At 39.4% G+C, this 18,404-nt stretch overlaps 2 protein-coding genes across 2 annotated transcripts; both read right to left on the reverse strand.

Annotated features, from left to right (window-relative positions):
- Window positions 1-168: 168 nt before the first annotated feature.
- Window positions 169-11,228, reverse strand: srp68 (signal recognition particle 68). The gene is made up of 16 exons (XM_034891928.1): window positions 11,041-11,228; window positions 10,478-10,544; window positions 9,794-9,907; window positions 9,245-9,440; window positions 7,777-7,859; window positions 7,549-7,658; window positions 7,306-7,385; window positions 6,518-6,658; window positions 4,461-4,559; window positions 4,263-4,327; window positions 3,951-4,104; window positions 3,452-3,546; window positions 3,143-3,272; window positions 2,300-2,375; window positions 2,130-2,182; window positions 169-1,923 (listed from the first exon to the last, which is right to left on the reverse strand). The coding sequence occupies exons 1-16, from the start codon at window positions 11,126-11,128 to the stop codon at window positions 1,696-1,698; spliced, it is 1,779 nt and encodes a 592-aa protein (XP_034747819.1). The 5' UTR covers window positions 11,129-11,228; the 3' UTR covers window positions 169-1,695.
- A 516-nt stretch (window positions 11,229-11,744) lies between these two features.
- polg2 (polymerase (DNA directed), gamma 2, accessory subunit) lies at window positions 11,745-17,926 on the reverse strand. The gene is given in 10 exon segments (XM_034889372.1): window positions 11,745-12,058; window positions 12,444-12,796; window positions 12,911-13,011; window positions 13,241-13,321; window positions 13,435-13,572; window positions 15,148-15,333; window positions 15,685-15,790; window positions 16,397-16,502; window positions 17,021-17,535; window positions 17,537-17,926. Coding segments are annotated over 9 exon segments (1,458 nt in total). The 5' UTR covers window positions 17,596-17,926; the 3' UTR covers window positions 11,745-12,058; window positions 12,444-12,630.
- Between the last annotated feature and the right edge of the window lie 478 nt (window positions 17,927-18,404).

The following is an 18,404-nucleotide window of genomic DNA, read 5'->3' on the forward strand; positions in this document are numbered from 1 at the left end:
TTGACATTATGGTAATTACAACAAACTCAGATAAAGCCACACTAAAAGCGTTTTTTTTCCCACTCAGTTATGGTCCTTTGGGCATCTTTAAATCACAAAGGACTCAAGGTAAAATAAATGCCACAATATTTTCCATAAAAGTGAACGAAGAAAGTCAAGTAACCAGTGTTTGGTGCCAATATATTTTAATAATAGGCCTGTAAATTAAATCACATCATACATTCCCATTTCACTTCTTTTAAGTCATGTTTCCAACAATTATTGACCGTAACTACCCTTTTTCTGGAACTAACTATTCAAGCACATCAATCTTAATTCTTTAAAACAAAACATCAGAGAAAGAAAAATAAAACAAAAGAAAATAATAAAAATAATTTAAAAAAAAGATAAATGCTTAAGTGGGAGAATGACACGGAACCAGTCCTCTAGCTAGTGTTTAACTTGGTATCACAGGCAAACCAGGTCTCTTAAGGACCAGAGGAAACGTGTGGCTTTGATGTGAACATTATGACTGGTAAACCGATGACCATATGTTTTTAGTTAGTCTAGCCATAGACATTTTAGTCCTACTCATGAAGACAAAAACGGAAGTGTAGGGTGATAAAACAAAGGTTGCTAAAAAAACTCCCTCAATTATTAATGTTGACTATGTCCTACAACATTGATTTTGCTGAAATGCAAATAATAAATGTAAAAATAAAAACATTACACAACTACAGTCTGAAATGCTGCACTGGTACTATGAGCTCATCAGCCAGCAGACCCCTTTGTAGGAAACTCAAGACACTGGGAGGTGTTAGAAATTGCATCTTGCGCTTTCATTGAGATGCTGAAGCAGTAGGACCTTCTCTAAAATGATGGCAAGTTTAATGCCAAATGTCATACAGAACAACATATAAAGTATGACTGGTGAAGATGACCAATTAAAACACTGAACCATCCAGCATTTTTTCTTTCTTTTTTTTTTTTTTTTTAAAGAAAAACCTTTCACACTTTGATTTATGGCTTCTAACCAAATCATTGACTTTGTCCCCCCCAAATTGGCTTCTTAATGCAGTAAAAAGCAGAGGAGACCATAGCAAAGGGAGGGAAGAAATGGGACAGTTTCTTCTGAAACTATGCTGATGACTGACAAAAACAGCTTCCGTTTTTTGAAAACAGAATATTTATGGTATTTGATGAGCACTACTTTTACTTTGTTTTAAGTCAAAGTAGCTGCCATAACAAAACTGCACTTAGTAAATTTCATGTTTAAGAAACGATGCCAAAAAACATCTCAGATAAGAAAAAACTAAGACGTAATTACATAAAGGCGCTTACATGACAGTGAAAAAAGAATAACTACTATTTATGGATTAGTTTACTCTGACAGGTTGAAGAGATTAACAACTAGGCTGTACTTAAAGACAGGATGGTAACCTGTAAAACCTAATGTTCACAGACACCACTGCAAACAAGCTAGAGGTGACTTGGGTCAAAAGGCTATTGGAAATGTAATCAATTACTTTTCTATAATCTTTCTTGAAAGATTAGATTTACTCTGCCTTCCTCAGAACTGCAAATTCCACCCAATTTGCACTTTAGGCACTAAAAATCTAAAATAAACGTAATTTTAAATGATTCAAAGTAAGACCTGACCCACGTCTGTTTGGTTGGTTGTGGTAAACTGTAGAAACCAAAGCCTGGAGGGTTGATTTAGCTGCCAAAGCCAAAGATGCCCTTGATGTAGCCGGTGAGACCGCCCTTGCCCTTCTGTTCCACCTTGTCATCTAGGGGCGGGAAGGCCACGTGGTTGAGAGCAAGGTCAAAGAACAAGGGCTTGCAGGGGATTGGCTGGAAGTCGGGAGGAAATTGGACCAAATTGGGCCGCTTTCCTACAAGGGCGGGATCGAGGCGGAAGGTCTCCAGGCGTTTGCAAAGGGGCTGCATGAAGAAGGAGAAAGTATATAAACACAGATAACTTCGAGTGTATATCAATAACATGGCCATGCAGTGAAACACTGATATTTAGAAACCATATGATCCTTGTATCAAATGCATTTGAATGCCGGAAATAAAGTCTTTGACGCTCCAAATTTTGAGCAGCCCCCGAAAAGTCCCAAAAAGGTCTCTTGATTTTGTTCTCTTACCGTGTTGTCTTTGACCTGCTGCTGAGAGGGAACTTCAGCAGTCTCATCAGTATCTAAAAAAAAAAAAAAATATTTCCAGAGGTTAGTACACAGTACAAGGTAGAACAAGAATAGGAATAAATAAGTTCTGTCATGCGGTAAAAATAAATGAGTTGGCTGGGTGCTCTCACCTAAAATAGCAGCAGCTTGAAGGGAGTATTTTTCAGCGTTGACCTCAGCAATGAGCTCCTGGACATCAGGGAGATCCTGCAGAAAACAGAGCTACAACAGTGACCTTTCTGGTAGAGTACAGACGATGGTCAACTGTCACTGACTTGATCGCAAAATCTTTCAGGATCAGTTTCAAACCCTAAAACAACCTCTCAGTGCCGTTTCCTTTTTTATTCACCGTTTATGTCAACACATCCTAACGGGATCTTTTCATGATGGTATGGATATTAAATTGTGTGGTACTGAGAGATAATGTATTTTTATTATTAGGGCTGCTAAACTCAACGCGATAACCAGTTAACAAAAATTTCTATTAACGGCACTTATTTTTTTTTAACGTGTTTAACTTGCATGTTTTGTGATTTGGGTCTCTGGCTGCATTGTAGTTTGGGAATCAATAAGTAATGAGTAATGAGCAGTAACATTGTGGATAGCAGAAACTGTAAAGTGTTGGGTGATAACATCCAGGGATCACCAAAAAGCATCTCAAGACTAAAACCAAAAACAAATTTCCTTGAGTAGAAATGGATAAAGAAAATTATCTTTTAAATGGCATGTTCACTTTCAAAGAACTAACAGATGGTTCTCTCCACAAGACTAACGTTATTTGGACGTGTTGTTTATGTGAACAAAGTTGTCCCCGGAGTCGGCGAGTTCCAAATACCACTTGAACATTAAACTTGAAAATATCCTTTTAAAGTTTAGAACAGATAAAAAATAACTATGGTTAACAATGGACAAGGTGGAATTAAATAGCGGTACATTTTAAACAAATAGACAGCCTTAGTTTTTACATGACCAACCTTCAGGGTGTTGTTGAGGCTCTTGGCCTTCGACTGGACCTCCTTGGCGTATTTCAGCACCCTCTCATATAGCACAAGTGCCTCACTCCACTTCTTCACCAGCACATAAGACTGGGCGATGAAGAAACACCTGTGAAGGGCACAGAGGGAAGGACCACATTAACAACACAAGTGATTGTAAAGAGGACAGCAACTGCGAGAGTACATTGTGAGCTCATAGATGTAAGGTGGCGTAGCCTCATAAACAATTATTATTTGAATCTTATTGTCTTTTTTTGTTTAGAAGCTGTTAACGCAAACATTTCTGACCTGTAGGCCTTGTAGACAAGCGTCTTGAGGGACACCTCCTTCTGGAAGGTGTGGTCATCCTCCAGGCCCTGCAGGGTGGCGAGCTCAGCAAGACTCTGGAGACGGACGAACAGAGGAAGGTTAGGGAGGTAGGGAGGTGTAAGGGGGGAGGTAGAAAGTGGACAGAGGGAGAAAAAGAAGGCAAGTTAAACTTTAAGAAGAAAGTGACAGAGACTGCCAAACAAGGCAAAGTGTTCATCCCTTTACTGCTGACAACACAGAACAGACAACTCATCCCACTAACACAGCTACAGTGAGAAGCTGGCACCTAGGGACCAATTTCTAACCAGTAACTAACTGAAATACATGCTGCTACTATGGCCAAATAAAGTGGATACTGCATATTACAAGCTCAGCAACACATTTCTATCCATCTTTGTTTTAAACTACTTCATCATACATGCAGAACATCATGATTAAAAAGATAAGAATATAAGTTATTTATGGTCTGGACATTTACCTGCAGGATGATGTCGTAGAGGCGTATGAGATCCTGTGGACGGGGTCCTCGCTTGTTCTCATCGGCTTCCGGTTCTTTCAGTTTAGCCTGCAGAGTATGGGCCATGCTCTCATTCCTCTTCACCAACGTACACAATTTAATGTAGGTCAGGTAACTGGGAGAGGAGACCAACAGCACATTTATCATTCACTTGTGAAGAATGAGAAAATGTAAGAGGGCATTAGAGGGTGGGAAGATACTTTTGTTGCTACAAATGTTGGTAACTGACTGTTGCTAACTAGTCTAGGTTTCAAGAAGACGCGTATCTTATACCTGTGCAGGAACTGCAGGTTGGACACCTTGCTGCTGTCAACATCAGAGCCCCTCTCTCGCTGCTTCTACAAAGATGAGCAATAATTCAAAGAAAAAAAAAAAACTGGTCACATTCTTGTGTTCTGTCAAATTGATGAATCTGACCTGTTAGTTACTTCATCCCAAAGTATGTCAACTTTTGAACCTGTTTCATCTTACCGCCTCACTCTTGAGTTCCTCTCTCACAGCCTGGATGGTGTCTCTGCACTCGGCCAGCAGGGTCTCATAGAGATGTTCTTTGGTCTCCTCGTTGGCTGTCTGCATGACAGAAACAATAATTAACATCTATAATATAATATCTACAGTGGAACATAATGGCTACTCACTGTCTTCCTGTTTCATAGTAAAAGAATATTACCTTCACAATAAAATGCATTTGGTATGAAGCACGTGCAGGAAAGGTAGGTGTATCAGCAGTAATAGTAGGTTCATGCATCAACTGTAGCTCACCACAGCAAACTAAACGGACCAGAAAACTGGCTGATACCTGCTCTTCATAATATGGTATGTATCAGCATTTATACTGCTTCACCAGATCATATTAGTTCATCTCTTATAAGTATACAGTAAAAAAAAAAAAAAAAATGAATGGCACAATCAGTGCCTTATACAGTATGTAGTATTGGTGTAATTCCGTTATGAAACAGAGACAATGAAAGGACAAACCGGTGCAGAAATATTTAAAATAAATCACAAAACTATGTCAACAGGTTTCACATCAAGAGGAATTTGTGCGATGAAGACTTGATTTTAAAAGTACTCTTTTTTTTTTTTGAATGTTAATCCAAAATGTCTTCAAAAATATTAAAAACGCTTAAAAAAATGTGTAGACACATTGGTCTTAATATCAGACATACACACAAACACTTTCTCACCATTTAAGCTACACTTGCATTAATAAAAGGCACTCATGCAAACAAATATTTCATCCATTCAGAAGTAGTTGTGGTTTGACACAAAAGAGCAACAGTTTAAGCGGATGTGACTGTGGGTAACTGGGGGAGAGGCACAGGTATGTGGCCCAGCAGGCTGCCGATACATTCCTGCGCACAACTCCTCAGCAATCACACTCTGGAGTTTCACAGTTAAATTGTTGTGAATGACAGGATTGTCTTCACCTCACCTTTCTTTCATCACACTGTTACTATAGGCCTGCCTTACTCTACAATAGTCTCAGATGTCTACAGGACATATCATGTTCGTATTAAAAGAATCGAGTCATGTTAGATAACTGTAAGTGTGAAAATGTGATGATTAATGACAAAAAGAAACGTTGATACGGTTTAATTTTTTTAAACTCAAGTAAAAGTTGTTAAACACTTTTATGGAGGAAATTGTCACAACACCTTCAAAGGAACAAAGAGAACCTTTGGAAGCAACACAGTGTAAGAATGTAACGAGAAAAATTCTTCATAGTGATAACTAGTAGACAGGTCACCCAGCTGATCTTATTCACCCAAGAACCTGATGTTAGGGCCACACACTCAACACCCTGTCAACGCCTAGCATGACTGGCTTAACCTGTTGAGCATCTCTCCCTCTTTCTCGCTGGGCTGATAAACTGATTAGAGGACGGAGGAGGTGACGGAGTTCTCCTACCAGGACTGATGCATGGCCAAATATGGCGTTTCCTGTGCCCAGGGGCCCTTGCATGAGACAAATACTCTCAACAAATACTTTCATTGCTTAATTTGGGACAAATGGCACAGACGCTTGCTAATTTGACAACATTCATTCTATCACTCACAAAAATTGGTTAATAAGGTGGCTATTTCAACATTCAGTTTCAGTCACTAAAAGATGTTTAATGATTATAATAACCAGTCTACAGAGACCTGCTGGGTGCAGCCTTGTTTGCATGTGTGGCCTGAAAATGCACCAAATGCAGCCGTGCATTGAGAGAGGCTGCATGCCAGAGGACTGAGTGGCTGCGGGTGTGACAGGTGTGTCTGTAGGGTGTGCTGGGCCTTCTGGCATAAGAAAACAGGAGGAATGAGCTGTGGTGGCAGCGACGGGACATGAGACTGTGAAGAGAAGAGTGCCACCCACTGAACATTTAAGGAACTGACTGGACTGTTGTAAGGAAGAGGTGTTCTGCTTGAACTTTAGGCCATATTGCCGTTTTGAGACTTTTCATCACCATGACTTTGGATAAAGCATAACCTGATTGGAAATGCAAGGGGGATTGACAAGCAGCAGAAACTAAATATACCGACCTGAGCGATTGCGGCCTCATTGTCTGCCAGACCCAACAGGAATATGCGAGCCTTATCGATTTTGACAGGCACTGACCGCCCTCGCCACTCCACCTCACTCATGGTGGCTGCCTGCTTGGTTCTGGCCTGGGTGATTAGAGCCTGAGGAGAATTTAAAAACATATGAAACAATTTTGTATAAAACATAGGTAAGAGTCAATCTTGAAAAGTATATCAATACATAGGGGTGGAGAAAAAAAACAAATCGAAACAGCATAGTATCCCAATATTTTCTGTGGCAATACTGTCTCGATACACAGACTCAAGTATCGATCTTTTAATATGGATGTGTTGGTCAGTTTGTCTGCTTAAAAATCCAATTTTGTGTGTTGTGCCAAACATTTGGCGACTGGCAAGTGTACATTTTGGACCCTGGACACACAGTAGAATGTTTTTAAGGAGAAAGTAGGCATATTGACAGAAACAAATTATTGTCATGGGAAAAATACGTCAACAGATTCAGAATTTCAATTTTGATACATTTGATTAATATTCCAGCCCTACGTAGAATAATGCAATATGTTAAAAATTGCACTAACATCGTATTGTGACATAAGTATCGTGATGATATCGTATCAGTGGTAATATATGCAAACAAATTTGCTTAGGTCACTTTTTATTTAGACCAAAGTTGAGGTGTGTGTGTGTGTGTGTGTGTTCTAGCCGACATGGTATTAGGTATCTCCAATACATGAAAGATGATTGATGATGCAAGCATATGAACTAATGTACAACTCCTGTATGTTTACCTCTAGTTTCTCTGCCATCATGCCTCCTCCACCACCAGTCAGTCTCATCTGCATCAAGTCATTGATGGCGTTCTGGTCACCTGCAATCAGGCAGAGAAAAAAAGGTTATAGTGCGTGCGTGATGAGCTTTGGGACATATCCAGTTTGTGAACAATGTCTTAGGATGCCTAAAATGAGTCTGGCAAGACAGCCATTAATTATATTGTGGGGACCCAATTTTCCTCGAATGTGTGCATTACTCACCAATGTTGTAAGCACAGTAGCGGATGTTGGGTGATATCTCGTCCACACGCTGGCGGTAGAGAACTGCCAGCTCCTCAGTGAAAGCACTGGCAAGCTTTTCATAGATGGTCCTTAAAAGACAAAAATGTGATTGTTTTATCTCCCAAAGGTCATTAAAATTCAAACATCAGATGAACAGCCACTTATTCTGCCAATGTATTAAGAAACGGTAGTGATGTTAAACCTCACTTGCACTTGTTGAAGGCCTCCATGGCAAGCTTCCACTCCTGCAGTTCAAACTCCACCATACCAGTCAGGTATGCAGTGTAGGCCTTAAATAAACATAAATCATTATTAGTGGCTGTTGTAAGAATTAGAAGAACCACAATATATATTGAAAATGGCATGTTTTAAAGAATATTTGGACCGTGCAAAAAGACAGGCCTGTTTTTGTTTTTTTTAGGTGAATGATTGCAAAGACTTTGGGACCGATTGCTATGATACACATTTTAAGAGCCAATCACGTTTAACAACGTATCCAGCTAATTTAAATAGCTCATTTTACTCTACTCTCTAAGTTCACCTTATTTAATATTGTATGTGGCGTTTTCTTTGGCAGGTTGCAAAATGTTCCACAGTAAGTAAAACAAGTTCCTTCCCGAGACTATTTTGCAGAGCTACCACAGCTGCGTCCGGAGCTCAGTGTAAGACGATTGTGATTGGTTGGTTAAAAAATGCAATAAACACAATTCTCTTCTCCTATTCTAGAATGTCTGCGGCGTGAACTATCCAACTTTATTTCCTCCAGGCATGCAGAATGGTCCAGCTGTGAGTTTGGGAGCTCTGGCATTTCGCACGAGATCTGTTGTCAAAAACTTGGGGGTTACTTTTGACTGCAGCATGAAATTTGATTAGCAGATCAGAAACGTTTTTAAAGCTTTAAATGGTCTTGCCCCAGAGTATTTTTTTTAAATGTTAACTGTGAGGAAACACAACCGGTCATTGCGGTGTTCAAATCAGTTGGTTTTAGAAGTCCCAAGGTCCAGGTATAAACAGTGGGGTGATCAGGCTTTTGCAGTTGCTGGCCCGAGACTCTGGAACAAGTTACCCCCTGATATACGTACGGTTACAGATGTTGCTCTTTTTAGGTCCAAACTCAAAGCATATCTGTTCAGTCTTGCTTTTAATACATAGCAGTGGTGTGACAATTTCCTTCTTTTGTTTCTTTGTAACCTTTTCTGATTTTACTGTTTTCTATGTTTTCTCTTTCTATTGTATGTTGTGATTTTACTCATTTTGTTCAGCACTTTGGATACCTGCTGGTTGTTGTAAAGTGCTATATAAATAAATTTTGATTGATTGATTTCCAATCCAACTTTATTTGTAAAGCACATTTAAAACAACCAGGTTGATCAAAGTTCTGTACTTTAACTTGATTATAAATAATATAAAATACCAAATACCAAAACAAACTTTTAAAACAAATAACAGGCCAATGAAAAAAAATGAGTTTTAAGTCGTGACTTAAAAATCTGAAGGCTAGGGGCCGATCTGACAAGCAGAGGCATCTCAATTTGAGACTACTGCACAGTCAAAAGGGCGATGTGACAGCCTTATGAAGCCATAATCCTATAGCACATTTAAACCCCTTTTACTACAGAATACACCTTTACTGTAACTTTAGATGCAGGTTGAAAGGTGACTCTGTATTACGTACCTGTGCCTCAAGTTTGGTCTTGGCGTCAACACGGGGGCTCTCACAAAGCTTCTCCAACTTTTCGCTGTGTTTGGCAGCCTTGCGTAGTCTTGCAAGCAGGTGGAAGCGCTTACGTGGCTCTGTGTTGGCCTCCTGCTTCAGCTGCATGGCGTAACTCCATGCGCGCTCTGCCTCCATCAAAACCAACAATAGATACCTAAAGAGAGGGAGTTAATTTCACCAGTTGTTTGGTAGCATATTCTAACCATTTAAAGTGGACACAATCAATTCAATTTCTATCAGAAATCAACAGTCAGCAGTGTACCAGCAAATAGATTGATAAGGTCTAGTTTAATCAGGGGTTTAGTAGCAAGGTATACCAAACTAGATGACATCACAACTCTACATTTTGCTAGGAGCCGGCCAAACGCCTCTGTAACGTGCACTTATTATCCTGCATCAAACACAGGGTTTGTATGTCAAATTGCTATTAACTTTGTATGAGGCGCTTCCTTAACAACAGCCAGTTAACTCCACATGAATGTCCGGCTCAGACTTTCAATTCCTCACCTGCTGTCAGAAATCATTTCAACAGTTATTTTCTTCCCGATGAATTTATGTCGGTTGCCCATCCTGAAGCCAAGAGTCTTGCGCAGGCGACGCAGTCTGCGGGAGCAGTAACCCCTGCACACAGTTACATAAAGATGGTTACATTAATGTACATGTGCAATGGCTCATGTACATTTGAACTAATACAGATACCAGGGTTTTCTTTAAAAAAAACTATTAACCTAAAAGTGTTAATATCATTCTAGATTTATTAGAGCCACTTTAAGGTGAAGTAGGAACAATGATGCGAGTAAGATTCAGTGCGTTGCCACTTTGTTGTATTTGATTGCATTACATTGTACAAGTAAAAAAAAAAAAGTATTAAGATTTAGTAGCCATTGTACACCTGCAGTCTCATGTGAACCATATGTCAGAGGTTTTCATGCAAACAGCTCCTCAATGTATAAAACAAGAAGTTGGTCTCCAAATTAAAAACTTTTGAAAAATGTCACTGATTAGTTGAGGTCAATTTACATACAGTTGATAGATAGATATGCTACATTAATGACTTGTGATCATGGAAAAACTGGTTCTTTGTTAACAGCTACACAATCCTAAACAGTTCACCACAGATATTCCTGCCGCTATGGTCCAGTTAATGGGGTGGTTTAGATGTCACATGGCTGGGCAGTGGGCACAGCTCACCTGTATCTCTGGTAGTCTCCGTGCCTGAGGCCATGCTGCTGCTGGGACTCTTTGATTATTTGCAAAACTGCGAATCAATGTTAAGGGGCTCCCTTATTTACATCACACACACTGTAAGTTACTCCAGGGGAACATTTGCCATTCATATTAATTTGTCATTCAAGTGTAAATGTGATATTAACACTGGAAGAAACGTTACAGACCCTGAATGTCAGACTGTGGTGCTGCAGGAAAAGCAACGTACGTTAGTTCCAACTAAAACTGAGAGGTCACAACAGGTACGTAAAACTAACTATAAACTATAGCAGCACACGGTAACTATCATTTGTACTTAATATAACGTCCTTAGACTTGAAAAAAACGAGTTTGTGACAAGCCAATTAGCGTTAAATCTGCTTTTCTGGACTACTTCAGTATGACACGTAGCCTAATAACGCTAGCTAGCTAGCTAACGTTTTCGTCTAACCGAACTAGCAAGCAAGCTGTCGTTAGCTTCTGCGCCTGACCGATTCGCTGGAGCAAAGACAAAACCACTGCTACACGTCTGATGATGTGAAGGATACTTTCCAGTCCAAGTCCTCCATCAGATGAATTTTCTTTATTTTCATCCATGGAGGACAATTTAGCGTCGTTTTGCTTGTCTGCGGCCATCTCTTAACGCTAACAGCTAAGCGGCACAGACACATGCCCAGATTCAGAAGTAGAACAGGGACCAATGACGGCACAGGAAGGGGCGAAGCTTAATCCATACCTCGCGAGATTTAGCGGATGGGTCTTCCTGACAGGTAAAGTGTCGGTACACCATTGACTTTTTTATATTAATTAATTATTTTTAATTAATTGAGGCATGCACTTTAACAGCTGCAACTAAAATAGAACAAAAACTCAATGAGACACTATGTTACAGAACACTGACAGTCATCACAAGCAAAATATCATCTATAACATAAAATGCATACATCATGAAACGCACACAGCAAATCAAAGGAGATAGCAGCCCATGACTGCTATAACAAGTCTCTATGCAGCATCATATGTATTCCCAATATCTTAACTCGGAAATATTATTGAGGAACTGTCTGTCTGGTTCTGTTGAGCCTAGAGATGCATGTTTATCCAATTTCCTCGCAATTTGAAGTCCCTGTTGGATACAGTTTAGATATATGTGAACTGTTATTAAGATCATGCAATATGAACAGATAAGGATATTAAACCGACCTTGAGGTGAGACTTTCAAGGGTCGAGAATGATCTTTGAACCTCCAGAAAAATATTGGTTCACTTTAATAATCAACTAACCTACAATAATTAACAGGTAACATAAGGGCTACAACAACAAAAGAAGCCAAATATTAAAGTATAATTTAATATTACCATTTAACATATTTGATCAGAAATTGAGACATAAATAAACACACCAAACATTTATCCCAATCCTCCTCCAATGTAAATTCCACCCTATTGAATTCAGACAGTTAGAAGTACTGAGAGGAGGCTGAAGGATGAGTGAGATACTTCATAACAAATCAAATTCTGGGGGAACATGAACTTCGGGCACATAAACTTTAAGCAACATGTTACGCTTCAATTCCATTGGAATTGTAGTGTCAAATAATAACATCATAAGTTATTAAAGGAGACTTCAGAGTTAACGTTGTTCTAGACCACGTTATAATTTACAGAGACCCAACAATTCCCCCTGAGAAAACCATTTTCTTAATTGCAGACATTAGGAGGGAGTGGCAACATCTTTTGCATTTCAACAGCCTCAGCTATATCATCTAGACTACTACCACTACTACTACTACCATTTTCTCATTCTTTATTATAAGTCACATATTTATCCTTTACTCCACATTGTTTGTAGCCGCATTGTTATCACTGCTGCCAAAAAAGCAGTCGTATTATATTGAATTACACTGCAATACAACAACAATGCTGTTTCTTCCTTTACATCTTTTCTACATCTTCTTTTCACCAGTAACAAAAAAAGTTTCTTAGCCTTAAACGATGAGGTACAAAATGACCACCCATCAGCCAAATATACCAGAAGGAGTTGGAGATGTGCAATAGTTTTGTAACTGGAGGGATACAAAACTGAAGGATCACAATATTCAGACTTTTCTTTTAGTTGCCAAAACAAAATATTCCCATTCAGATGTTGTCAGCGGCGGAAATGTATCTGGAGAGAAAGCTCTTGATCTCAGAGATGTGCTTGGTCTCTTTGATGGTGGTATCTCTGCTGCGGACTTGAAGGAGGCCGCTCTCCAGCGTGTTCTCACTGACCACCACAGTGAAAACCACTCCCATCTCATCGTACCTAAAATGCATTGATAAAGAGACACACATCAGTCCATAGAAAGACAAACACTTACAGTTTGCTCCAAATGAGCAAGTTTGCTTCCATTATGTAACACACTGAATTACGCTTAACTTTGCATTCAGCTGCTCCATTGACATTGGCACAGTTTCAAGGTACCCAGGCCATGCAGAGATCTTAGCTTCCATAAACTCCTGCAGCAACCCTTCACAAACCTACAAAATAATCAAATACACATTAATCAACTTAACCTATGCCTACACAATCAAGTTCAATTACATACTTAAGTGCTGATTCTATCAGTCACTTGAAAGATCGTTTTTACCCAGCACCTGACTCACTTTTTAGTTGTGTATCAACATAGATTTAATCAAGATTAAAAAAAAAAAAAATCAATCAATCAAACAATCATTGATTTCCACTGTAAGTACATCTTTTTCTTACCTGCCTCAGCTCCACAGTGGCTCCCCTGCCAATGTCTAAAGCCACTTTCACTGGAGCCAACACTGGGTGCAACTTCAGAACCTGAAATCGAACCAAATCTCAGTCAGAGGGAGAATGACATCGCAAAAGAAAGGGCAAGTAAGAAGGTGGAAAATATTATTATTTTTACAAGTGGGTCAGCTGTGGGTTATAACCTTTCTCTGCAGCAGCTTCTGCTTGCTGTCTTCTTTCTTAAGATGCTGGAGTGAGTTGGATAGAAAGGCCATCACACCTCGGTCCATGTTTCCGGTTACTGAGACGACGTGAGGAACCGACTTACGACTATCTCGACACTGATCGGGTACAGAAAGACAATTAACACGGTTGGTGGTTACCATGAAGAAAGGCAACCATAGTAGTGAATACAGTAGCTGACTGTGTGTATGATTTTTGGAACATGCCTAAAAGTTTACATGTGGGCTGTGTTACTATTAAGATGAATGATGGCTTCATCTTATTCAAGTGTCCATGTAGGTCATGACAAAGTGACAGTGAGCCAGGAATTCAGTTAGGCCTATAAGGGAAATTACAGATTTCATTGTGAGGGCTGCCACATCATTTGGGAACCCAAAAAAATAAACAGTTTTGCTGACCCATAGCTTAGACCAACAGGTTCCAAGAACCCAAATCTGGAAAAGTTAAATGTTTATTATTCAGGTGAAAAAACATTTCATCTTTGACATGGCTCACTATTTAGTAAAAACAAAATAGTACATAGAGTTAAACACAGTGTAATTGGAGCCTAAACAACGTATTTGTTTAAATATACTGTAACTATAGTTTAAATTTCACCAAGTGAACCTACAGCACCTAACAATAGCGCACTGAAAGTAGCGTCCCGATGATTTAGCAGCATATTGCTTCAACCGATCCTAAGGCATTTAGGAGTTGGCCTTGGCGCATCACTCCAAACAGTTAGTAGAGTTTCTACTTTTAACTGAGGATCATATCAAAGCTCCAAACTTTGGTGTTGAATGTTGAATTGGAAATGATCATCTATGCTTTAATCTCGTCTCGTTTACATAATTGTAAATGTCTTTTTACATGTTTGAACAAGAAAGAGCTTTTCTGTCTACAGGTTGTTCAGAACTCCGCTGCGAGGCTTTTAACTCCCACAAGCAAAAGGGAGCAAATCACTTCACTGGTTACCAGCTCATTTTAGAATTAATTTTAAAATTATGGTCCTTACTTTTAAAGCCCGGCTCAGACAAGCTCCTCCTTATATGTCTGACCTGATACAGCGTCACACTTCTTCCCTGTTTCTGAGGTCATCTGGGCAGATGTTGTTAGTGGTCCCCCACACTCATTTTAACACCAAAGGAGATCAGTCTTTTCAGGCAGTGGCACCCAAGTTGTTGAACGCACATCTGCTCTCTTTATGTTGTTCAAATGCTGTTGGTTCTTTTAAAAAGCAGTGGAAGACTTGGCTATTCAAACAGGCTTGTAGTTAGACAAGGGCCTTTATGGCTGTCTGATTTTATGTACTTATGTTTTCCTTGTATTCTTATGTCTTCTATTTATCATATTCCAATTTATTGTAAAGCACTTTGCAATTTTTATCTGTGAAAAATGCTATATAAATAAACTTTACTTACTTACTTAACATCATCATAATTTTCTGGCATGTGATATTTAACCACTATTTACAGCCATCTCAGAAAGTAACTCCATGATGCCTTCAAAGGGTGATTGGTAGATTAACGATGGCAACTGCAACATGTCTATAACCTCAATGGGGCTTTTCAGTAACACCAGCTCGACTGGTAAAAAACTGAAAGCTGACCAAAAAAAACACACAAACAAAAAGCCAGTGTCCACATGGAGACACTTAAAAAAATCCTTTATTTTAAATCAACTAGTAGACTGACTTGTAGTTTGGAACGGACTCCTTTGTGCGTCTGCAGCAGCTCTGTGTTTCCTCTGCTCCACAGCGTCTCCAGCGACTCCTGTCCCCATGGGAATCCGTAGATGATCCTCACACCACGAGACGCCTCCTGCTCGCGCTCCTCTTCTGGGACTTCACTACTGCTGAAGTCTGATGGAGACAGGGCAAACTGGAAAGACATGAGTTGACTTGATTTCATGTAACTGAAGTTATCTTGATGTAGTAATCCTTTTAAAACACACGCCTTGACTTCTCCCTAAAACTCATATCTCTTTTGAAACATTTTGAAGCATTTCAAAACATCACCGGCTTTTCGGGGTGAAAGCTAACCCATTTTGTGCTCCAGCTAGCGCTGCACAAATATTGGCCTTTAATATATTGTTAAACTTCCTTGTGATTATAAACTAATCTTTTATGTTCTGTTTTATGGGGAAATGTGTGCGTATCCGAGTAATGACAAGGATCTGTTCAGCTGAAATGCAGTGCTCTGAAAAACTACCTCATTTTTACCAATACTCACTTTCCTCCACCATTTCAGTCTATGTCGCGCCCAGTGATCCAGCCACTGGGAAGAGGTACGGGGAGAGCAGAACCACACTAGAGACGTCTGGGTCACCTCAACTGGGCTGGTAGAAAAATAACCATGATGTTATAATTACAGTATCATTACCCAGGTTATTTTTAGCTGTTTACTGTATTTAAATAATATTGTGTTAGGATACAGCAATGCTCGTTTTTTAAATAGCAATATAGTCTATTATTTTAGAAAATCAGGGCCAGCTCACACTCTAGTGGGTAAAAAATTAACGGTGTCAAAACTGATATGATCACAAGACTCCTTGTTTGACAGACTGTAGGCCGTTTGCTGCAGTCCAGTCTATAACAAACTAACTTTCAGTTGTACTCTGCCCTGCCCTGTACCTGGATTATTTTTTCAGGACACAGAGTCTAACCCATTGATACATATATTACATGTTCATATTGATGTATCTGTTCATAGAATTAGCAGTCAGTGAGTTGTACACATTGCTAGTGTCGCATGGTCACAAGAGTGGGACGATTAAAGGTTAAATGATTTATAAAAGATAATTTACTCTGACTCAGATCTTACAGTACGTCCACATACTTGTCTTCATGTCACATTCAGGTGGTGTTAACAAAGTCATCAAGCAATACAGAGTATGAAGGAGCAAAATGTATTCAGTATGTCAACTAACAAACAGATGCCTCACCAACCAGAGCCATCTGAGGGCTGGAAACACAAACCAGTCTCAGCCAGGCCAAAGGGGAGCTTCCTGTTCACGAGTTCCAACGAGGGGACAAATTGCTCCAAAGCCCCTGAGAACAAACAGACTTAAATGCTTTAGTTTTTGTATTAAATTTATTCTAATTTTGTATTCCAACAATGAAAATTAGGAGGTGAATCTGTTTAGTACCAAATTGAGGATAGGTGCCATCAGCTGTTCCCAAGAGTGATGCACAATCCTTTTGTCCTTCTACAAAATTTGACAGGTGCAATATTTGGTTCTAATAAGTGGTTTATAGACGGAGCTTGTTTTTATGTGGAGGAGATTAAATGGAACAAGTACAAAACCTCCTTTGCGGACTCCTAACTTTTAATATCATGATCCTTAATCTTAATATAATATTTAATAGGTGGAGCTTGAAGTCTGGAGTCTGGTTTTGATTGATGTAAACAAAGGCTTAAAATCAGTTATTTCTCATTTTACTGAGGCACTGTGGTTTGCTGAACCAAAGATGGTCTATCTTGCAATCACCTATACTGACCCAACTTTATGCCATCTTAATCTCACTAGTGCAACTTGTTCTCTCTGTAATATGTTATAATATGTTACCTTGTAGAAAGTTTGTCCTCAGAGATGTGGACCTCTGAATGAGTGACTGTATGTTCAGGATGAGCTGCTCCTTGCTCAATTCTTGCTGTTCAAGTAGGCGTTTTACATTTTCAGATTCAACAATCCTCAGTTGCCCCCGTCCACCTGTTGCTGTGTCCTTGCTGCTGCTCAGAGTGTTTATCCCAAACACCTGGGCTGTGGACGTGGTCACAGAGTGCCACCACTGATCCAGCAGGTTTCTCCTCAGCTCCATGCCCAGAGGTCCATAACTACAGCTGAACCCAAGCTCAAACAGCTCTGTGTTAGTCTGGCCAGGTAAAACAAAGTGTCTGTCCACACAAAGCTGCAGCAAAGTCCTGACCTTATCCAAATCCTCACTCGATGATGTGCTGCAGTGTCTCTTGGTGTGTTGCTGAGCGAGTATTTGTCCGCACTGTGAGGTTTTTAATACGCAAAGGCGCCTTGCTATGACGTTTCTGACACGGTAAAATAACATGATGGGAAGCAAACTCAGATTGTCTATTGAAGTAAAGAATCCTTAGGAGTAAAAATCGGACACTTCCATGAATAAACATCAACTGCTATTTACATTAAAATGTTAGCTATAGCTTCATTTAGCAAGATTTAGTGTTTCTGAATAACACAAAAATACAAGCTCAGCGAGGGGACTTTTTCTTGTCTGTTTAGCGTTGATAGCATACTTTAGCTAGATAACATCATATATGCTACATACCGCAAATGCTAAAGACTGTCGGTGCATTTAAAACAAAATGCACTCGCCTTGCAGCTTCTCACTATTGTCACATAGTTAATGTTCTATATTAACCACTAGTTTGAAAGGTTTGAAATTCACTGGCGTTACATGTGATACATGATCCGGAACCGGAAATGATATCTTTAACTACATCCGGGTTACGAATTGTTGTGACAGGTGGTGTGATTCTGAAATAATCTGAAATAAGACATTAATAACCGTGGTGAATTAACAAAAATGTATAAAGAACAAATGTTCTTTGGTGGTAACAAGTGCCACAACAAGGTGCAAGTAGTAAGTGCAAGTAAATTACCGTAAAGCCATAAGTGCAGCTTCAAGAAATATACTGTATACATTTCTTCTTTTTTTTTAGGTTTATTAAGGAGTAATCAGCCTAAAATATGCAAATCAACCCACAATATCCACATATGAATAGTTCAATAAAAAGGACTTGAACTTAGTATCCTTAATGGTAACTGCAGCCCTGAACTAAAGTGCTAACTTAACATGCACTCGAAAGTTTAGCTAGGTTGAATAGGGCAGTGATTTCAAAAAAGGTTAGTAACATCCAGGGATGGGACACATTCATAATACCCAATATGTGCTTTGTCTAATCATTGTTTCAACCCA

This window comes from Etheostoma cragini, chromosome 2, assembly GCF_013103735.1.
Source record: "Etheostoma cragini isolate CJK2018 chromosome 2, CSU_Ecrag_1.0, whole genome shotgun sequence".
NCBI lineage: Eukaryota > Metazoa > Chordata > Actinopteri > Perciformes > Percidae > Etheostoma > Etheostoma cragini.